The sequence below is a fragment of the Chaetodon trifascialis genome, chromosome 2, assembly GCF_039877785.1.
Source record: "Chaetodon trifascialis isolate fChaTrf1 chromosome 2, fChaTrf1.hap1, whole genome shotgun sequence".
Lineage (NCBI taxonomy): Eukaryota > Metazoa > Chordata > Actinopteri > Chaetodontiformes > Chaetodontidae > Chaetodon > Chaetodon trifascialis.
The window spans coordinates 14,671,300-14,695,175 of record NC_092057.1 but is presented as its reverse complement, the minus strand read 5'-3'; the positions used below and the strand labels follow the sequence as shown (position 1 = coordinate 14,695,175).

The 23,876-nt window shown below is 43.2% G+C and overlaps 1 protein-coding gene across 2 annotated transcripts in view; it reads left to right on the top strand.

The window, feature by feature from the left end:
- Positions 1-671: 671 nt before the first annotated feature.
- pax5 (paired box 5) overlaps positions 672-23,876 on the top strand; it is a 49,316-nt gene continuing 26,111 nt past the window's right edge. For both annotated transcript variants that reach the window (XM_070978841.1, XM_070978833.1), the window contains exons 1-5: positions 672-726; positions 15,783-15,948; positions 19,255-19,452; positions 20,157-20,221; positions 22,682-22,807. In XM_070978841.1, coding sequence (XP_070834942.1) covers positions 681-726; positions 15,783-15,948; positions 19,255-19,452; positions 20,157-20,221; positions 22,682-22,807 — 601 coding nt within the window. In that variant the 5' untranslated portion in view covers positions 672-680. The remainder of the gene's footprint in view (positions 727-15,782; positions 15,949-19,254; positions 19,453-20,156; positions 20,222-22,681; positions 22,808-23,876) is intronic.

Genomic DNA, 23,876 nt, shown 5'->3' with positions numbered 1-23,876 from the left:
GAATGTTACCTGTCTGTGCTCCAGAGGAAATGAATCTAACATAAAAGAGGGGGAGAGAGGGAGAGAAGCGAAAGGCAGAGAGAAGGGAGAGTGGAGCGGGGGCGGGAAAGTTTAGTAAAGTGGAACTTGGTAACAGATGCGAGTGAGGGGGCGCGGCCCTGCGGGGAGGGGTGGAGGTTGCATGTTGTTTGCATGGTCGCGCGCGCGCGTGTTAATGCACGCGCACCACACTTGTGTGTGTGCAAGCTTGTGCAGGAAAAGGACAGGACATGAGCGCACATTGAGAGAGCGGCTCTTTTACTCGGCGTGATCATTTCACGCTTCCCCCCGAAGCCTTTTTTCCACCTAAAGCGTTTAGTTGCAGCTGACTGAGCACTTGCAGGGAGTGCAATAGGGAGCGGAAGGGTCGAATTATTTTAACCTACAACTCGCCCCAAAAGTACTGTAGGACGAAAGGAGGGAGAGAGAGAGAGAGAGAGAGAGAGAGAGAGAGAGAGAGAGAGAGAGAGAGAGAGAGAGAGAGCGAGAGAGGGGGGAGAGAGGGAGAGGGAGAGAGAGTAGTGTCAGAGAGGGTGAGGGAGAGAGAGGGGAAGAGAGGGAGAGGGGGACACTGGAAAAAGTTTTTGTTCTTTTCCTTTTTTTCTTCCCTTCATCGCCTCCCCCTGTTCTAACCGGCTAACATGGACCAGGGGCCCAAGAGTCCTGCACTGCGGCTGGGGAGAGCAGGTAGGGTCGCACCGGCTCAAGCTTAATTTCACTTCTACGAAGAGCTGAACTTACCTTTTAAAACAGTGAAACAGATTTTTTTTCTTTGTCTGATTTTTTTTTCTTATGCGAAACTTTTAAATAGAAGTTGTGGAGGTTATTGGTGGAAATGTAAGTTATCAGAAATGCTTCTTTTTTAAACTTTTGTGTGGCGCCCTGAGTTAAAGTTTCACAAAGTTTTCTGAAGTAATCCTGTACGACATATAGGAAAGGCTGGAACCTTTACTTACTTTTAGTTACACACTATAAGCGAAAGTTTTTCTCTTTAAGCGTCTGACTTTTGTAAGTCAGTGATGAAACTTTTGAAGTCAAGACGACCAGTTAGTACTTAGTACATAGTAGTAGCAATCAACTTGTTGCTGTTTAACATTTAGATTTTTTGTTCTTTTAAAATGTGATTTTGATGTCAGGAATGGTTTTGTTTAATCATTTTTTAAAACACTTATTTTTGGCAGTGTATGCTCGTAGAGAAACAAAAGTAACTGAAGTTGTTGGTTGGGATCACATTCTGCGCCCCACGTGCTGGTCCGGGTTCATTTATACCTAGATTGGTCCTTATAATGAAAAAAGCAAAGTGCCGGACTTGTATGAGTGTGGTGGGGTGCTGGTGTTTGTGTGGCACAGGGGTGCAGGGATACACAATTACGCACGCAGAAATTTGTTCATATATAGTAAATTGTCAACTTTCAGTCAATTTTCTTAAGGGCGGTGGCCAAGCGAGGTGACAAGCAATGAAATCTCAGTTTCTTGTGTTTTGTGGACCAAAAGTCGCAGGCCGGTTCAGTCTTAAATAACTCTGAAAGACTCTGGTCTTGACTCTTCCCTGTGTGTCTCCACTACTTAATTCAACAGGTTCATCTCGTATAGGCCTATTCACAAAACAGCGGGGTCTGGTACAGCAATGGATCACGCCATCGACCTTGTTATGGCACCCAATGGATATCACATCATTTCATATTGCTGCCCGCTGCGTTTGCATTGATAAAACGTCGTTTGTCATTAAGAAACGGTGGGCAGGTGATCCTGTCTGAAAGAGCACTGTGCCTCGTGGAAATGCTTCTCTCCAGAAAAGCAGAAATGTGCTTTAGGGATGTCCCTGTTTGACTGTTACAAATAATATGGTAATGCATGCATAGTGGATATTTAAGACAGTTATGAAACGTGTTTTATTCGGGTACGGCCTGCATTTAGTGTTGTTTTTTTCATCTTCATCTTCACAATATTGTAACAAGGACGTGTGCTCCGATTCCGACATGTTGTCTCGTATAGGAACACATCAGCTTATGCCTGCCCTTCTATGGAAATTCGTCATCAAAGAATGCCTGGGTCTGTAAGACAAATAATGCCCCCTTTGCAGTCTTTTGTGGAGTGGGCCTTACCCCTGATAAACGGTGAAAGCGATGGGATTTGTAGCCTTTTAACCACTGAGGAAATCAGAGTTTAAAGGAGGCCCTCCCCTGTTGGCGTGTAAAGTCTTTAGGGCCCAGGGCCTGTACCTACAGCCTCTCCATTTCCTCTCACTTTAAAATACGTGCTTGGGGTACAAAGGAGATGCTGCGAGAATGAACACGGATCTAATGAGACCCACTCTACTCCCGCCCTGTAGGCTGGCCGTGCGTAAAAATGCGCAAGCCGGTTCTTTCCAATAAGCGCAGCCGCCATTTCAGCCTGTCTGACCACGAGTGGGGCAGTGGATCTGACATTAAATAACTATTTTACCGAGAAAAATTAGACACAGATCACTTATATGTCCCTTATCTGTGATCCCTTCTAAATCACGCCTTCCAAAAAATGTGCCATCTTCATCGTGACAATAAAAACCACACATGGTCAAAAGTGGATTCTCTGACTCTAAAGTCTGGTCAGATTCTCACCGAGAGACTCATTTTCCAGTTTTGGGCCATACATACTGTGTCGCTTTCAACCGACTCGTTTTATATGTTCCTGTAGCTTAATGACCAAACTGTATGAATTGCTGGCATCAGACCTCCTGACTATTTAGGTTTCATGCGTTATTTTTTCGAAAAGAATATTTGGTCCTCCACTTAAAAGTAGTTGCCAAAACGCTACTAAACAGGCATTAGAGTCTGTGTTAAGGCTGTGTTTGTGATACTGCGAAAACCAAGAAAAAAAGGTGCGATAGAGAGACATGGAGGACCGAGGAGAGTAAGAGGGGAGGGAGGGGAGAGAGACAGAGAGAGGTGACCTCACATGGCATAGCCTACTTTCGTTTTGACCTCAAGTGCTCCATCATAACCCTGAACAAGGTCTGGATGTTATGGCCAGCAGGGCCTCCGTCTGACAGATGACAGACTGGTCTTTACTTGCATTATCATCGAGCCAAACGATTACAAATAGGTTCATTTGATCAGGCCTGTGAGCGGGAGAAAGCAGCGAGCGCGATACACCTGCTCGGCACGCAGTCGAGTTCCAGCTCGGGAAGTCCAAGACGGTTCACTCTCCAGTCCATATATTTTATTTATTAGTTATGACTTTTATATTTTATAAGCAAATGAAAACTTAAGAAGAGATACGGGAGCTTTCTCATTATGTTTACAGTCAGCAGGCGTGTAATAAACGAGCTGGTGGAGTTAACATGCGCTATTAATTTTTCATTGCTTTTTCGTTTCGAGGCTCGGGCGCAAAAAGCAAAACAGCCGAAGCTTTCATGGTGGATGGAGGGAAGGGAAAGGAAGGGAAGGAGAGAAAGAGGGAACACTTAGACAACAGCGTTTCCTCCAATTTGCCTCCAAATGATTATCACAACTCAACCACATTCTTACTAATGTTTTTAAAAAGTACACACACCCTCTTCCTCCCCCCTCCTCCCCCCTCCCATCGTCCCATTTCCAAGGTAATGAAATATGGTAATGGATTTGGACCCCCGGATTAAAGTCGTCCTACCCTGATGGAAGTTTTCTCCAAATTTTCAACCCTAAAGCAACAACAATTTGTATACATGATTGATTGTGTTTGGATTTTTTAATTGCGTATGTATTTAATTTGCAAATCGGAGAGACAAGGGCGACGGCTGCAATTTACTTCTGTGGGGAGAAAAGCGCTCGTGTCTATATCTCAATAAATAAAAACTGGCTGTGGCTGCAGAAGGAGAACGAGAACAATGAAACCAAACCAAGAAAATGTACCAAAAATTAGATCATTATTCTTTTTCCTTTGGAGTCCTTGTTTGGAGACCTCAAGAGCCAAATACTCGAGTCTGACAATGCAAAAAATATTTATTTATTCATCTGGAAAAGGAGAGAAATACAAAAAAATAGCAATTGTAAATGGGAGAATCTATGAATTGTAACGTGCATTAAGAAAAATAACAAATAGCCAATAGATTTGACACGTCGCAGAGTATTTTCTCTGAGTAGTGTCTGCTGTGGTCATTGTCATTGTCTAAATCCGGCTCCTTTTGCTTCTTTCGTTCATATGTGGCCTAAATTGCAGGCCCAGGTCTTTGGTGCATGATCCAAGTCTAAATGTCCAACTTTCAATTTCTCAGCCGCATTTGTCTTTTTTCGTGATAAAAAAAACAAGACAAAAAAACAAAACAAGACAAAAAAACAAAAAAACAAAAATCGATGTGATGCTGCCTGTCAGATTTGTATGAGGCCCCTAATTCATGAATACTCAGTAAAGAGATGTGAAATATGAATGAGGATTAGTGTGAATGTTTCAGGGTGTACTTTACTGTCAGTGGATTAAAGAGCAGGGACGTGGAATCAATGAAGATTCATGAAACCATATTTAGTGTGAAGCATAGAGCAGGTTATTCACAGGGATCGCATATTGTGTATTAATACGCTTCCACGTAGGCCCGAATACATTTTGGCCCAGTTCAGGGCCCCGTTGGACTGCTCTGAAGACTCTTAAGTTCAAGTGTGTTGATAGTAAAGTTCCTGTTGGTCTTGTCTTTGCGCTTGTGTGTATCTGAGTGCACGCGCGTGAGCGTACGGGCATATTGCCCAAGGTTGAACGCCCCCTCGTGGTTCATCCTGCAAACAGGCCGACCAAAAGAGGCTCCGACAGAGAGCAAAACCCACAGAAAACCCCCAAGCTTCCACTTTCTGACATGAGTTTGGACACAAACTAACGACTGAAACGAGAAGAAATGTGTTTCTTTTAATGATTTCAGTCTGAGTGTGTGAGCGCGCTCCAGTTTGCTTGTCTGGGGGGTACGAGCGCGCGCACTGACAGGAGGCTAGAAACCAATGATTCAAAGCAAGAAATGAAAAATAATATCATACATTGACCTTTTCAGGATCAGATTCATTGCCTTGAGGTACATCAAGCCTGTAAGTCTTTAGAGGATAAACCTGAAAACTGGGAAGAATAAGGTAAAGATTGTTGTTTTTGTTGTTATTGTGGTTCAATAGTGTGTCACTGTAATTACCAGCTTCCTAAATAATTTTATAGGTAGAATGTTTAACGATACTGTTGTAAGAATCGCATGATTATGTATCTCCTGCACAGCTGCGAATGTGTGTCCAATCTAAGGGTTATGCGTGCAGTATAAACACAGTGGAGCTGAAATGATTAAATGTCTAGAAACAGGAAGAAGGGAAATAACACTTTTTAATTTGGCTCATGCTTTAGGCTATTTGTGTGGTTAATATTACAGGGGCGAGGCTTAGATATGCCCCTACAAATCAGGTGGGACGATCATGTAATGAATCCCTCTCTTTCAGGCTGGAGTGTAAATGCGGAGTTCGCCAATTGCATTTCATTAAAACAATAAATAAATAAATAAAAACACATCCATGATCAATTAGGTAATGAGCGGGAATGCATGTTTCATATGTTTCCTCTCAATTCTCCCCCAGCTAAAAATTTATGACATTGTGTTGAAGTAAAGAAATTATGCAGAGCCAATTGTTTTCATAACACTTGACAGCTTTCACTCCTGTCGGCCTGCAAAGATGGTTTCTGAAGGAAATATTAGCCCAGACGTGTTTCCTGAAATGCTGTAGGCCTATGAAATCGGCCCCTTTTCCGGTTATGTATTCTTCTTTTTTTTTTTTTTACCTGTTTCCCCTCAAACATGGACATTTGCTGAGTTCCTGAGCATTCCCTCATTTATAAAGCCTTGCTGCAACTAAGCCTCATTTTTAGTAATACTCAGTTAATTAGCCATTTAATATTGACATGAATAAATTGAGCGCAAATGGGTATAAAGGCATTAAGTTTTTTACTTCGTTAATTGAAATTAAATATACGATCATCTACTCCCCGAGCCCTGCGTCGCTTCAGCGGGCCTCCTCATTGGCGGACGGACAATGCATGTGGGGCGTCATTGGCCCACGGGATTCGCACGAGCCAATCAACGCACTCCCCCGCCCGATTCTATCTGGGGTTGGCGGTGACGCGAGGGCAGCGCTCGCGTTGTGATTGGCCGGATCCGCTGTGAGTGACGGGCAGCTGGCCGGCGCGTGTGGGTTAGGGTTCCAGGGGGTTGGGAGCGCGGGCGCTGTCCGCACGAGAGCAGGTCCTGAAACGCGGCGTGCGCCACCGTGGACGCTGGGCGCAGACAGCTTTCCGCTGTATAGTTAAAGAAGCCTGTTTATGTACATATTTACATCACAACCTTTGGCGATTTCTGGCGCGACCGCGGAGAAAACTACCTTTTGAATCTGGACAGGACTGTTTTCATTTTCCGACGCGCAGAAATGCGTCTCCAAACTCACACATAAACCGGGAGTCCAGCAGCTCCGAGTGTGCAGTGAGTCCTGGTCAAGACAGAGGGAGGAAGAGACAGAGTGACCAAGAGCAGGATAACAACTCTCACATCAGCCTCAGCAGCTTTTACTCAAACCAGAGTGCTGTTTTTTCCCTGCTGCCTGATTTTCCATCTTTATTTTATTTTATTTTATTTTATTTTTGTGCACGGTGGATATGAGACTTCAAGATGTGAGCCCTCACCCGCTCTCACTCGCTTCACTGATGGGAAATTACCAAGTGTTAATGTGAAAGCAACTGCCGAGGACCATTTGTGACAAGAAGAAATGCGCAGCAAATAACCTGGAAGAAAAAAAAAAACCGTGGATCTGTAAAGAATATTTTTATTTTTCCAACTGGGGTATGTTTTTTTGTTTTTGTTTTTTTGTTTTTCTTTTTCGAAGTATTCCAACAGACTGAAAGGAGAAAGTTCAGCCCCCATCGGTGAAGTCGCAGTTCAGGGGTCACGGCCAGCGGACCGAGAAGGAGAGAAAGGGAGGGAGCTTACTTCGTTTGCGCTCCTTATATTTATTTTGCTAAGTTTTAATCTGTTTTTCTTGGACTGAGGCGACTCGTTCGAGGCGAGCAGCTGAAGGAATGAGCACCACTGCTGTCGCTTCCCTCCTCTGGTTTTGGAGACGCCAGAACAGATCCGGTGTGGTGTCCCGTCCCCATGAGGAGGGAGCCCGACTCTGATTCAGATTTTTTGACGCCATTTCTTTCTCCCTTTCCACGCGAAAACCTCAAATTTTCCTTTTTTTTTTTTTTTTTTTTTTTTTCGAGTCGAAGTACAACTTGTGTCACATTGTCAGCCAAGTAAAAAAAGTTTTTAAATTAAAATAAGAAAAACAAAAACCTCCTGTCTTTGAGGGGAACTGGTACCCTTTTCCATCAACTGGAGGTCACAGCCTGTCAGTAAAGTGGCCGACTGAAGCGGGGGCGTCCGGTGGCATTTTTTGAAACCCCTCACATCGTATCTGGGCCCTCCAGCCACGATGGAGATTCACTGTAAGCACGACCCGTTTGCTGCAATGCACAGTAAGTTTACACGTTTTTATTCTCCCCCATCTGTATGATCCCATCTGCCTCAACTGACACGACCCCCACATCGCCAACACACAATAACAGCAGCAGGAGTAACATCATTTCCAGGTGCACCGCACACTGCAAAAAAAGGAAAAGAAAGAAAGAAAGAAAGAAAGAAAGAAAGAAAGAAAGAAAGAAAGAAAGAAAGAAAATCCTTACTGTGTCCTAAAGTCTATTACCATTATTATTTATTTCATTTTTTCGCAATGAAAAGCCATTAAAAAGTCTCCTGCAATGCTGAAATAACACAAGCAACGGAAACGAGCTTTTTGCTAATAACCTTCTGATACTGAACTAATTTACCTGAATTAAAGATATTAAAAAAAAAATCTCCAAACAGCCTTTGCAAATTTGTTGTGCAAGTGATTTATCGTTTCCCATGCAAGCACATATTTTTGCTAAGCTGAATTCTCCTCTCAATGACTTGTCAGAAGATGGATATTTTTTGCAGTGTTTGAAATCTAAATATATGCAAAAGTTTAGGCTCAATTATTTAATTGTCGTAGTTTCTTCCTCGTCGTTGAATTTGCTATTCATCCTTCCACTTGATTTTTTATGACCTGTTTCTTGCTGCGTGCTTTAGCTAAAATGGGCACGAGGCGTGAAGGTGAAGTTTCTGTATGTGTGTTTTTTAAAAAATTACACTGAATGCATTGTAATCCAGCCAGTGCGCATTTTGTTGTACGTGTTGGTTGTGGTGAAGGGAAGAGGAGGTGCAGGGGTCGGGGTCGGGGGTGGGGTGGGTAACAAAGCATGACTAAAAGCTGAACTTGATCCACAAACAGTCACAGTGTTTTCTGCACATAACCAGGTTAGACAGACGCACACTGCACTCGCAGGTGCAGCGCAGATCTGCTCAGGTCTTAGAATAATAACAAGATGAAACTCCGTTGATCCCCCGCAGGGAAATTCTCCTTTCGCTGCCCAGCAGGTCACACAGGTTCGGCCTCACAGCAGGCAGCAGTGTCTTGCCCAAGGACACTTCAGCAGTGCAAGGTGCTTGGGGACACGCAACATGAATGCGGGATACAACTTGTTCACTCAGTCGTGACATGGCGGGCACTGCTTTGTTTTTTCAGTCCGCGTCCCCTCCCCAAAAAAGTAGTTCCCTCCCCTTCATATGGAACTTATTTGACACAAGCGTCATGGCAAGTGTTAATATCTGTAATAAGTGACAAAATGAGACGTGCGTTTTTTTTCATATTCTTTTGGTCTTTGAGGAGGAAAAACAAAGAAACAAACAAGCAAAAAAAAAAAAAAAAAAAGACTCTATTGCTCAGCTAACTAAATCCCTACTTTCAGTTTAGGAAATTAATATATAATATTTTAATTACAATCAGCTCCAAAGATTGGCTGTGATGTAGACCCAAATAATAAGAAATAATTAAATTAAGAGCTTTGCCTGTATTTTCAACAAGCTTAATGAATAGAAGTTGTTAAAATGATTTTAATAGAGTTCAGTATTCGGTGGCTCCGCATGTAACATTTTTCCTCTATTTTCCAGAAAAGCTGAATAAAGCGTCATAAAGGCATTTCGGCGTGTAATACATTATGCATTATATACTTTACTGCGGTTTAGTCCCGCAGAGGGCCCGTGTGATGTGACTGACAGAGGTTCCCACGGTGCGTTATCCTGCAGGATTAAAAAAAAAAGCTGCACACGCACACACACACACACACACACACACACACACACACACACACACACACACACACACACACACGCAAAAAAAAACTAGAACGAATCATGTTTCCTCTTCCCTGCCATTTCACCAAAGCCACTGATCCGCGGTGCTGACGGTAACAGCGGAGCTAAAGTTATATATGTCAAAGTCCGGAGACGCTTTAAAACGATTACACCTAAAAAATGTCAAAGGTAGAGAGAGAGAGGATGGGATGAATCGACTGTGACGCGTGGAAATGTTGTTGGGCGAGCGTGCATGTGTGCTCTGCACCTCTGTGCGCGCGCCTGTGTATGTGACTGTGCGCTATGTGTGAAACACTTAAAATCATGTTGAAACAGCCTGAAGTCCACAACGTTTGGACTCTTCGTTGCATGTGTCCGTTTGGGAGTTATGATACTGATTGTGAAGTATATTACAAAACAAAGGTTCTTGCGTGTTTCACAGCGTGCACTTTGAGTGAGTCTGTGTGTGTCAGTGTGTGTAGTTGTATCCAAGTGTTTGTTTTTCAGTAAAAATCGTTTTCACCCATAAAGTTACTTGATTAATTGAATTGAACATCTGACAATAAAAGAAAAAGTAAATACTTCCTATCATTCCTGAGACGCCTTCACCACTTGGTTATAACTTCACCACCTTTGAGCGGGTTTGGCAGCACAAGCAGCAACATATAGCAGTGGTGTTTTAAAAATCTATACCAGGTAATTGTGATGATAATGAGCTGAATTTCATAATCACGTATTGTGATGGTAATGGTGGCATGCTGAATATTAAGTAGGCGAGGCTGTGGCCTACCTTTGGTGATCGACTCATGAGTTAGCCTACAGAAAAGGGAAAAGGGCAAAAATAGAGTAGAAAAGCAGCTAAAAAAAAAAAGGACATTTCCGACATGAAAATACATTGATCTTATTTGAATCAAACCTTGTCCACGAAAAAAAAGAAAAAAAAAAAAGGAAAGAAACAGCAATTAAAGGTTTCTAAGGCAGGCACGTCTCTCTTTTTTTAATCAAATCACACTTTTTCTTACGGGAATCTCCCGGAAACAGACTTCTTTGGATATAAGATAACAATTGATAAAACTAACCGTTTATTAATAAGATCCCTTGAGTCACTCTGCCCGACAAAATATTAATTATTCCACCTTTCATGAGCAAAATAACACAACACGTCCAAAACGCCTGCCTGGCACATCTCACAGATCTATTCACTGTTTGCTGAAGGAAATTTGCTTCATCTGTATTCTCGGGGGCAACTTTCCAAACAGGTTTTCAGCCAAAAGTAATTTCTAGTTCCCTTTTTTTTTCGAGAGAGAGAGAGAGAGAGAGAGAGGAGAGAGAAAGAGAAGAGAGATGGCGTTGTGCTGCGATTTCTCTTTTGCTTTATTTTTGAGTCGTCAGGCCGTGACGAGGCAGATGAGAGAGAGATGAGAGAGAGACCCAGAGAGAGAGAGGGAGAGAGAGAGAGAGAGAGACATAGAGGAATGTAGCGGGAGGAGAGAGACAGAGAGCCTAATGGACCTTATTTTCTGGATGGGGGAGCTCAAATATATTCTGCTTTATCTCTGTATTTTTTCCTCCCGGAAACAGTGAATCAATCAAACATTTAAGGAGCTGCTGGGCTCTTAAGTCAGCTCCTATAAAGGGTAAATAAATAAAATACAACAGGGATGCATAATGACCCCTGGTCCCCTGGCTGTGTCTGTCCCTTTCTGATTCTGTGTCTCTGGGATGAAAACGAAGCTGCTCGCCTCTGCCAACACTTTACCCCCTCTAGAGACTGTAGCTTCAGCTTTTTATAGACAGACCTTTAAAACCCAAGAGCCCTAATTTGGCAAAAATCTTTGTGCCTAATTTGCAATGAAACCACCCCGAGCCGGCCGGCGTTGATTGAATTTCTGGGAGGAAGTGGTTAATTTGTTTGGTCAGTGTGATGAATTACTGGACCTCCGTCACTTAACTCACACAGCTGTGCGGGAACATCGCTCCTGTATTCTTCTGTTTCCACTGTTTTTAAGGCATCTTTCCAAAAGAAATGGAAGAGACTCCTCAGAATGCAAGGCCATTTTATTGGTATTTTCCTGTTTAAATGATAAAAACTGCAAGATCAAATTTCTTGCACTACCTAATGCCTTAGCTGTGGAAAAACGTGGCATACGCTCTTTAAAATGCAACATATTTGGAGAATTATGCTGCAGTGGCCGATAAACAAATGCCTTCATAGAAAGCATAAGTTATTGCGTTTGTCCCTATCAGTATTTATAGGCTTGGAAAATAAATTTTAAACACATAATCCCCATAACCTACCCCAAGAATGGTGAGAGTCTGAACGTCTAATGCCAACATTAAATACACAGATAAGTGAATAAATAGTTATCAGGCGGTTTTTGTAGGTCACAAGTCATTCCTCTCCATCTCTTTACAAAGCAAGGCGTATTTCATGCCCTGGCCCAGATAGGAAGGGTGAAAGGAACCATTTCATTTACTCTTATCTGAGAAAGAGGGAGAGTGAGGGGGAGAGAGGGGGAGACAGTCTTCTCTGCAGATACCTGTGGTGAGGAGGACGTAGCACAGCACGCTTCTATAAACCACTCTGCAAAAACTGTGCTTTTATTCGGCGAGAGGTTTCAGGACATAATAATAAAGAGAGAAGCAAGGAATAATGCCTCCGCACAACTATACAAAACATTCACAGAGAGCGAGAGAGAGAGTGTGTGAAGGAGTAGAAAATGTCCATGTAGGTCAGCAGGGTTGCTCTGGCTTTGAGGGATATCTGGAAATGTGTTTGTGTGTGTTTTCTCTCCGTGTCTCAGCACCCAATGGGACGTTACACTGATGATTTCCAGTAAAATGACAGGTATCAGTGACAATGAATCAGTGGATTGCTCATTTTCTTTAGGTAAAGTAGATAAATACACATAAAAATGACAAAGGTGGGTTCAAGGGCATGCAGGTGTGCTGGGGTTAAGGTGCAGACCATGAACTGGCAACATCCCTGGTTCAAGTTCAGTCGGGGACCTTTATTGGATTTCACACCCCTTCTTTCCTCCCCGGTGGGGTTCAGCAGTGGCTGAATAGTGGTTCCCAGTATCTCCGGTGAATTGAGGACCCGTGGACAGAGGGTGTAGCACGATTTGAGAGCTGTGATTTTGGGCCATGCACGTAAATACGATTGACTCTCCACCCTGTGCTGGCCCGGGAGAGCAGAGTGCAGAACACCCGCATCCATCAAAAACCACCAGCAGGCTCACACACAGGGAAGCCAGCAAATCATCATAACATGTGAGACAGCGAGTTCATCATTCTTACAGATCTCGGTTTCGTGTTATTTCAAACAGCAGACAGAAAACAGCTTCCTGGATGCATGCTGCAAAGCCACTTCGCCAAGCTGAAACTATTAGGTTTTCTCAATTCCCAATGAATGAGCCCGTGTGCCACATGTGATATTATTGCACTGCTGCATCAGACATACCGAAGACTTAGAGAAATATGAACATATATTACTTAAAAATCATGTATTACCCCAGAACAAATGTTCCTGCTGGGCAGAATCACCGTTGATTTATAAAAGGGGTGCGATTTAATATTGCATATAGATAAAATCAGGTGACCTGTGTGAGAGATTTTAAAAAGCAGCAGAGGTCCTGACAAAAGTGCTCGACCCTACGCTTCCCATAATACAGAAGTGTCTGCGTTAAACCCTCCAAACCTGAGAAACGTCCACTTCTTTCAAACTCCTTGATCGCAGCTTGTAAAGTAGGGTTTCTGTAATTTGTAAAGTTCAAACACAAACAGAGATAATTTTCTCAGAGCTTGATGAAAGCTCCTCTGGAAGACATCAAACAGCTGTTTTTCTAAGCTTGGCAAAGCCCCCCGTGTATGCCTTTAACGCACCTGTCCCATCACGGCCATGTCAATACAAAACCGAAAAATGAAAACACGCAGTCATAAATCTCATTTAATTGTACAGGTTTGATGATAAATGCTTTTGATGCAGCTGATGCAATTATGTTGTCTTTTAAAGTTCATGCTGGTTGTCACATTTCATGCCATTTAGACTTCGCGCCCTGGCCTAGCCCCCCTTTCATGGACGTTGCATAGAAATGACTCTGTCTGTATATTGCTGTCTTTTGTAAAGAAGCGATTGCTTTTCAAATCGTGCTGTCTGCAGCAGGCATCTGCATAATGAAGCCTCTTCTATCTCAAAGAGTAAAGTAGTAAGGAAGAGAGTGACCATCAGTCGTTTGGAAATAGCTTTTGTTTGATTCCGCAGAATGAGACTCTCTAGACTTCATATTTCTGTATTTACCCTCCATGTGTGGGTCTATTTATATTTGAGCTGAATGAGGCTGTGTGTGTGTTTCTTTATTTTATGCTGATGGGGGAAGAAGAGGACAGGGCGACAGGTTCAGGGGACAGCTTTGTGTTTAAGGGGGTATCCCTGCTGGGGTAATGTGTTTAAAATCTATTACCCCCACAGCCAGGATTAGGGTGTGTGAGTGTGTGTGTGTGTGTGTTTCCCCTAAAGACGTAATCACTATGGTAATACAAAAACCAGTGGATTATGTGGTAGAAAAAAATCTGGTTGATTTATACGCTGCCTTTGGTGATATATATATATAGTATTACTGTATTGCCTGTGCTGTGTGTTCTTTTCTGTACAACTTCATGTGTTGTTTTCACTCTGTACTGTTTGTTTCTGTGCTGTTTTTTTTTTTTTGCTCTTATCTGCCAAGGGACTACACATGCAAATTAGTGTGAAGCTATATTCTAATACAGTGCATCAAATAGTGACATTTATGTTTGAGCTATACACTGCCTCTTTTAACTAAATTACATGTAAAAATGCAGTACACACACGCACGCACACACACTAGGGGAGCAGGAGAGAGAGCGTTCTCCTGCTTTCTCCTTCCTACACACTGTACCTCACTCCTGCTGACTGCACCGGCTGATGCTGGCTGATGGTTAGCGCTGATCATTCTCAAACCAAGAGGTGCCACCTGACCTGGCTTAGCTGGTTAAAGCCTTTCAGTGCAGTGAAAGTTTGCAAAGGTGCGACTGTGTTTGTCTCCAGTGCATGCTGGGAAAGACTCCTGGGCTGGCATTCAAGCCGAGACAATTATTCAACTGACAGAAAGTTAATAGGTGGTAAGTTTGGTGATTGACTTATTGCCTCAGTCATTTTTATGCCAAAATGCCAACAATTCTCTAGTTTCAGCCTTCCATGATATTAAACTGAATGTCTTTGCATTTTGGGCTCTTGGTCAGACAAAACAAGGGCTTTGAAGATGTCACCTTGGGACATTTTTAGTTATTTTCTGACTTACACACTAGATGCAAACCATATCCCTATAACTTAACCTGCTTGGTTATACTTTCACCAATTTACACCCATTTTCTCCTTTATTGTCCAGGCTCCTTTGCTGCTGCTGTTTAATCCGTCTATCAAGAATAGAAGTTTGTATTGACATATGGCTGTAGTTTTCTATGTCCTATGGTTACAGCAGTAGAAGAGTAAAGCATTAAAAGAGAGAATAACAAGGTTTAGCTTCTGTTCTGCTCTCGTCTTTTCTCGTGTATACCAGTCTTATTCTCTTTCATTCATTTCCTGTTCTACTTTCATCCCTCGGGGGAAATATTAGTGGTATCTTTCAGTATGGGGCCCGGGCCAGGCCTTGGTCAATAATTAATTGAAATCCCTTCATTTACTTAAGATCTAGGCTTACTCTGCCCCGGGTGAAAATGGGCAAAGTTTGCACTTTGGAATAGTCAGATTGGTACTATTATGCTGAGCCAGAGAAATCAGATGTATTCGAGATAGTGAATTAGCTCCAATCAGAAGCTAACGGCTGTGGGATCCTACAGCTGTGCTCAAGTTAATATTTCTTAACCAAATCTCATAAACAATAATCATATGTGCACACAAAGCAGCTCCACTAACTAAAGAAGCAATTTCTTATACATGTATTTCCAGTGTTTGTGAGTGATTCGAGGGAGCTGACATGCTCAGAGTGAGGAAACAGCTTTGCCAAGTGTTGACCCACAGAAACAAGCTGTTAATGGCACAGACACGACACGGTGTGTCTGTTGAAGCCTTGGTGAGCAGATATTAGCTGACTTTTGTCTTTCACCAGACAAGTGAACTCCATGAGTGTGACGACAGGCGGCATTAAAGCAGAGCAAATAAGATAAAATGTGGATGCTTTAATCGACATGTTATGAAAAATGCAGATCTGAACAATGGTCAGTGATGTTTATGTCAACATTATCAATACATGGCTGTCTGAAGGGCCTTTAACAAGGTCTTTTAACCCCACCTGTTTCATTGGAGCAGTTCTGTAGTCAGTTTATTTTTGTGGGTCCTGAAAATGTCTCATCATTACCTCATTTGAATAAGTTTACCTTTGTTTCATTCCATTGCCTGTAACCTTATTACATTTCTCAATGGCTGATGAGCTGGGTGGCCATAATATTCCTCTCTGCCTCACTCATCCCTGACCTTCTTTTCATTCATTTCTCTCTCCTGTAGGACACGGCGGGGTGAACCAGCTTGGAGGTGTGTTTGTAAACGGCAGGCCCCTCCCAGATGTAGTGCGACAGCGAATAGTAGAACTCGCCCACCAAGGGGTTCGGCCCTGCGACATCTCACGCCAGCTGCGAGTCAGCCATGGATGCGTCAGCAAGATACTGGGCAGGTAAGAGGCACACAAGCACCCGTGACCACATGGTGACAAGTGTTGAAAGTATTTTACACCCTGTGAGGCTGTGGCACCCTTCGGACAGTCGACTCAAGTGTATGAAAATATCTTAGTGTTGTTATCAAGAGAAATGAATACACGCAGGCTGCTTCTGTGTTGGTTAAGCATGTGTCAAACTGAAGCTCCTGTAAGTTTACACTCATTTAGTGCCATTTCTGCTATTCCTGCGGCAGGCACAGGCTGCAGTTTTCAGTACTGTCTTCCTTCATCTTTGCTTGTCTTATTTCTCTACCTCTTGTTTCTCTCTCTGTTCTCTCCTCTTTCCACCTTCCTCTCCCATCTCCGTATCCTACATTTCTCGTCCGACCCCTCTCAATATTTCTGTGTCTCTCCTCGACCCCCTTTTGGTTCTCTCTGCCCATCTCTCTCTCTCTCTCTGCCTTTTCAAAGCTAAATTCAAGAGTAAATCCCTGCTCGTTCCGTCCCCCAGAGAAGAAAGGGGCACAAAAGGGAAAAGATTCATCACTTTTTGGAATTAGCATCAAAATGAAAGTGGCACCATATTTCTGCACCCTCCCACCCCCCCCCCCCAAAAAAGAAGAAGACGGTGGGAGAATGGGAGAAAGACAAGAACAAGGAACACAATCAAAAGGGGAAAGGCGTGTTAAAGAAGAAGAGTGCAGGAAAAAGAAAAAACGAATGAGAGAGAGACCATTTGAGGGGACGGAGGGGAAGGATTAGCTACAGCGACCCTCAGCTATATCAAAAAAATATGTTGCTCATTGTTCTCCCTTGCCTCTCTTTCTCTCTCTCTCTCTTTCTGTCGTTCTCTCGCTACCTCTCTCTCTCTCCCCTGTCCTGGCCGTTCAACTCACTGAAGCGTTACCGTGAGGGGGGAGGAGAGGGGATCGAGGGATGGAAGGAGGGAGGGAGGGTTGTTTTATCCTCTCCTTTCTGTCTCTCTGGTGCCAGCAGAACAAAAACACCAACTCTACCACTCTGAGTGTGTGTGTGTGTGTGTGTGTGTGTGTGTGTATTGGCTCATCGTTGCGCAGATATCAATAACCATGCTTGTTTATTCACCAATGATTCAGCTGTGAATAATTTAAATAGTTTTCCATTTGGAAATAGATTGTTTTTCCTTTTAGCTGTGTTTATAGTCCAGCTGTGAGCAGTCAAAATGTGCAACACACCCACATTTTCTCTCACTCTCTCTCTCTCTCACACACACACACACACACACACACACACACACACACACACACACACACAAAAGGAAAGACAAGGAAACGCACATTTACAGGAACACACATCTTCACGGAAGGGATTACTCTACCGTACAGCGGTGGAGAGAGAGGGAGAGCAGCAGGTTTAAGACTGACTGACAGCTTGCATCCACACACAGCATCCCCCCTTTTTCTGCAAGCTGTGTAGCACATTTGCTGTCCTCCCACCCCCTGCCCCCATGCCCCTTCTGCATGCAAATACATTCATGAAATAGCCATGGTGGACACGAAACGCCTGAATCTGTGAGTGTGTATGTTTGCATTTGTGTGTATGTGTGTGTGTGTCAGTGCCACCGTCTTCTTACCTCTGTGCCACAATGTGAAATTACTAACGAAAAACAACAGCCAGCCCGAGTCAGACATCATAAATATTTTTGCCGTTACTGATATTGTTATCCGCAGTTTATTCTAATGACTGCGACATTACAAACAAGTGGCAGTGAGGGTTTTATTTCACCTGCATTCAATCCACCAACTCTCACTGAGAGCAGCGAGGAGCTCAGGTCAGTTTCATATGTGCTAAGTCCAGGGAACCAAAACCTACTGATGGGACTGCCACATACTGGGAGATACTGTTATTGTTAAGTGGTTAATATTTTGATATCATTGATCATTTAATAATGTGATGCAGTAATGTTTATTTCCAGGTGTATAGTCTATGTAGAGTAGCAGGTGTAAACAATCTGCTCTTGCTCTTTCCGCCCGATGAAAACAGTTTCAGGATTGAAAGCCTTGAATAGAAGTTTTTGCAAAGGATACCACAACAGCAGCACAAAAAGCTGCACAATCAATCAAGGGACTGTACTTTGAAAGAGTTATCGGTTGCTGTAATTATATCTCCCGTCCATACTGGTCTTGAGCTGAGTCTTAAGTGGCTGATAAATCCCACAGTTGTCTGCAGAAACACACTGTGACGTTCAGCAGAAGATAATATTCTGGATTCAGCAGGCTGAGATAGACAAGTAGGTGTTACCTTTCTGCAGTGGAGGGATGTGCACGACCAAACTACACTCATATTAGACTTCAGCAAGTATAAGGACTGTGGATTTTACATCTCATTGGTCGGCATCACTTTGTTAGCATATAGAGGAAGAACATTAACAGCCCACAATTGCTCTTTTAATCTTCACCGGCAAGTGAGAACTGTTTTAACCAATCATTATTTAAGAAATGAGACACAAGGCATTTTTTATTGAGATCAAGGGCAAATGGAAGAGGAGGGCAAGGCACAGGTTTTTTGAAGAGAGCCAGAGAGAAGCTCCAACAGCAGTGGGAAGGTCAGGAGAAAGAACTGAGTAGAACAATATCCAAATCGCCACAAGGAGGGATGAACTAAAGGGACATTTTCAATAAGCCAGTTCTCTAGAGTCCAGTTTGTAACTGCTGAGTTCAGTGATGAAGCAGAACTCAGAGTGATTACATCATAGATCTGATGCTGTCACCAAAGTTTTCTCATCCATCATGATGTGAGTTCAGTTCCGTTTTTCAGCTATAAAAGGCAAAGATGGAAGGAAAATCAATCAAAGAAAGAATTCAAAGGATGAGGCGGATGACAGCCTATACTTTTATTTTCTTCAGCTCCCATCAAAAGACCAAAACCAACAAAGACTTAGTCCTTCGAACGGACATTCTCCTTAGCCAAAGCCTGATACGCTATATTCCTATTTGCCATAGAGCTCCATTGTTGTCCAAAAAAATCCATAAGTGAGCCACACGGTTGCACATGTTAAATGTTAAAATAAGAGCACCAATGTCAGATCAATTGATCAGGTCACAGTCACCCACAGGCCATGAATGTATAAACTATAATCTGATTATACTTGGATCGTTTAGATTTCGTATTTTTAATTTCAAGGCAACATTTGACACACCCTGCTGAACTGGAAGCAGTGTCAGATTAAAATCTGAATGCACAGATTCAATCTTCCAACAGCTGTTACTCAACACCTCTTGTAGAAATACTACAGCCTCATTGTGTTGTGACCAACACCAGCATCTTCTGTGTTTTGATTGGCAGGTACTATGAGACGGGCAGTATCCGCCCCGGGGTAATCGGGGGATCCAAACCAAAGGTTGCTACTCCCAAAGTGGTCGACAAGATCGCAGATTACAAACGCCAAAACCCCACCATGTTTGCCTGGGAGATCCGGGACAGGCTCCTGGCAGAGAGAGTGTGTGACAACGACAGCGTCCCCAGTGTCAGCTCCATCAACAGGTACAGTCTGTGTGATCTGTGTGTGTGTTGGAGTATCAACTTATAGCAACAGGTACTGAGTGAAGGTAGAGCGCCGAGCAATATAATACCATGTGTTTCGTGTGTGTGTGTGTGTGTGCGTGTGTGTGTGTGTGTGTGTGTGTGTGCGTGCGTGCGTGTCGGGGGGCGGAAAAGAGAATGGCAAAGAGGCCCCAGTCTCCATATGTATGAAGTGGCTGCAGCTCAGTGGTTCAACACGATGGTACAATGACAACCCTTTCCCCTGAGCATAGAGGCAGAGAAAAGGAGGGATGGTGAAATAAGAGAGAGAAGGAGTGAGCAAAAGAGGCAGACAAAGGGGAAGGAAGGTGTGTGAGAGTGAGGAAAGAAAGAGACACAAAAGGAAAGGAAAGAAAGGAAGAGGAAGGAAAGGAAATGAGAAGATAGGAGAGGAGAGGAAAAGGGGAGGAAAGGAAAAGAAAGAGGAAGAAAAGGGCTTGCATGAGCAGTCAAGCAGGAAGTGTGAGGCCCCTCTGCCATGTCAGCCTGCCTCAGCCACTTCACACACACGCACACACAAACACACACACACACAGAGTTTTGCTCCCACGATGGTCATGTTCTCTCTGTCACTCATCCTCTCTCTCTCTCTCCATCCCACTCACACACACACACACACAAACGACCACTTCACACACACTAATATCTCCTCTCTCCTCCTGCAGGATCATTCGGACAAAGGTTCAGCAGCCGCCTGGCCAAACAGGCTCAGTGTCGGCTCACAACTTAGGTAGGTCGCAGCTATAAAATCCTGTTTCCAACTGTCAAAGCAAATTTTACAGCACAGACGGTTTTGTGCGAATCTCTCAGGAGCGGAGCCCGTGTGCCATGTGTGGAACAACGAAACCTATTGAAATTCTGGACCTTAACTTACAGAGAAAACACGGTGTGAAGTGTTCGGTGCCAGGTCTTTGCTTGAATGCTTAATCAAGATGTCCCAAAATGAAGAGTTCAGAATTACAGTTAGTTGATGGGATGTAGTTCCTGTTTTGTTCCAGTTTCTGCTTAATAAGAACGTTTACTTTACAATAAGAACATTTAGGTTTTCTTAGATGAGCTGAGTGTGTTTGCTAAACTGAGGGTTTGATTGCTGATTATTGAGTTTAAATAAAGAAAGGATAACATGCAACAAAGCCAGTTCAGCCTGCCTCAAAGCAGGGATGCAGTAACAGCATATGGTCATCGTCTTAAACTCCATAAATTCCTAAATTTTAGCAGGATGACGTTGCAGTAAATGACTCATGAATGCAAGGATGTTTCAGGCAGTTATGTTCATGAATTCTGTCTTGCAGCATGCCTTGTCTATGAATTGAGCAAAATTTGCAACTGACCCTTCAGGGGCTACAAACACCCATATTCATTGTCAGTTGGTTTGCAGTAATCTAATTATTACATACATTATTCTGGCAATCAGCAACACTAAATCACATATGATAAAGACCTGAAAGCAGGTCCTTCATTATTACTCATCCTGTCTATTGTACCTGTGGTGGCTTTGTGCCAAAATGCACAAGGTGTGCCAATTCCTAAAGGAAGTGTTCAACCAAATGATCACAAACAGGGGTCCGCAGCTAATCTTTGCCCCTTAGTGGGTTAATTCAACCACATTTTGTTTTACTAACATCCGGAGTGCAGAGGACATTTGAGTAAATCAGCAAAAACACATAGTCTCACGTGTGATTTTGACCTTTGGATGAATGAAACTGATATTCTTTATCTTAAAGTGATGCTGTACACAATTATGGATGTCAGTAATTCTGAACAGCTCTGAAAATCTGGTTCTTAATAAAGGCTCCTCATTACTCTGTCTATTAAAGCTACATTTTGAACTAAATAAACTTAAAGACCACTGCCTCTCCTCCTCCAGATTCACAAGGTTTGGCTGTTCATTTGTCATTTTTAATCATGTTACAGACTAAAGCGATATCTCTATTACAGCTATGACTGAAACATTATTTCCTTTTATTCGATGAATATCTCGGAGTACAAATAAATATGAGCGCCAATCCCTCTCCCTCTCTATCTCTTCCACACTTTGCCCTGCAGTGGATTGTGTTTCGGTGTCGCTCATATCTTCATAATCGCACGTTGTCTATTAATCTAAATTAATTTCACACACATTGCTCCCTGACTCCTGCCATTTACACACATTCAGCAGACACGCACACCTAGATGCACCCAGGCACACACACACACATGTGTGCGCACACACATTGCACGCTTACAGATTACACAGATAAATGGGTCCCACTCCCAGGCAGAAAATTGAACATTTGGATTTGCAGAATAAAAGCGTTACGTTCTGATAAAAAAAAGAAAAAAAAAGAGTGGAAAGAAAGAGAAAGGAAAATCAGATAATTGAAGTGCTAAATCAAGTGATGGGAAAAGGAGGGATATGCATTCATTATACTCTCCTTGTCGTTAGCAGAGTAACGGCTGGAAGGGACGTTGATCGTCTGGTTTATCGTTTTTTGTTTTTTTTATTCCCTTTTCGGTCTTGTCTCTCTGTATTTGAGGGGTCTGCTGGGAGAGGGGATTAGGATGTCTGTCTCCACACCTTTTTGTCCCTCCTGGGATACCATACTGTCACTCAACCCCACGTCCGCTTACAGGGGCACAGATAAGGGACCAAAGATTCAGTGACTGTATGTTTTGGTGTGTGCATGTGTTTGCGTGTGTGTCAGGGGGTTGCAGAATCTGTGTGTGTGTGCGTGTGTGTCACTGAAGCGGTGACAAGTATGTCGCTGTGTCTCCCAGCGAGGAACTTGTCTCCTCCAGGGGGAAGATTAGAGGGAGAGACATGAGGAGCAAAACACAGACAGACTCATGTCCTTTGTGGCTTTTTTTTTTTTTCAAGCTTCAATTTGGTCTGTATGGCTGAGTAAAGTTTCAGAAGATTAAAGTGCATCTATGTTGAGTTTAAGGAGAAAAAAGGAAGATTTGGCTCACAGTTTTTTGTTTCTTTTGATTGTGAAGGCGTCATAAATAACTGAACCAACACATGCGAGCGTAGCTCCTCAAGTAAAGTGAATATTTAATAGTATTAGCTGAAGCCGAAGTAGTGTCGGACATACTGAACCATTGATCAATCAGCTTAATTGCGTGGACAGTGGTGGTATAAGACTGCTTGTCTTGTGATTTCTCAATGCATCTTTCAAATGGTTTGTGTTGGCATGTGGTTTGTCTGCAGCTACGTCCGTGGCTGCCACACAAGTGTCAGCGGTGACCAGCGACTCAGCTGGCTCCTCGTACTCCATCAGCGGCATTCTGGGTATCAGCTCAGCTGCTGACGTGGGCAAGAGGAAGAGGGACGAAGGTGAGCAAAAGAATTTGTGTATGTGTGTGCGCTTGAATGTATTTTCTTACTTGTGTGTTTTGTATTTTTTGGTGGGACTGGTACATGTATGAATATATAGCATACATAAACACTGATGATGGAACCCCCCCCCCACCTCACCCCTACCCTTCCAGCATGGAAAACCCAGATGGAAAGAACTCAGCACAGGAGGATCAATGACAGATGTGTGTGAGTGTGTGTGTGTGTGTGTGTTTGCATGTGCAATATGGGAGTTGTACACCAAACGTCTTCATTCAGACACCCCTATTTGTTTACTAACAGTGCTTCGCTGGAGAGCTACCTGAGAAGTCAGTTTATGCATGCACTATTGATCATATATGCTGTCATACTGGATCAATGCTGCATGCATGTTAATAAAGGTGCGAGCTTGTGTGTGTGAGCACATAAGGGGCTTCTATGTGGGCGTGCATGCATGCGTGCATGTTTATGAGTGTGTATGTGGCAGTGTCACTGGCATTAAAAAGCCATCACACAGACAGTCTCCTGCGGTAAATGAGACAGGACCAGATGTCGGAACGAGGGGGGGTGACAGAACGCCACTGGGGGCTATTTCTCTCTCTCTTTCTAATTCACACACACACATGTTCACACACACAGATACGGTATCCTTTTCCCACTGCTGATGAATTTCCAAAACATTCCAGCAGGTTCCAGGATGAATCCCAGGTGCATCTTGAGCATTCGGATATGCTCGGATTCAGCCCACTTACCCATCAGCAGAGCACAAAGACTTTAGACCTGACACACACACACACACACACACACACACACACACACACACACACAGACGCACACACATGCACGAACACACGGATGCACACACGCACACACAATACAGGTGAATAATGATGACGCTTGTTCGAGAGACTTCCACTTTCTCAACATTAGGGTAGCTGACCTCATTTATTTTATGGACGTAACAGCATCCGTCTCTCAATAACTGTGAGTTTGTAATGGTAATAAAATAGCAGAAAGGCTGGTCGATAGAAAGTCAAAATATCGCAAATACATTTTTACACTTGGCTGA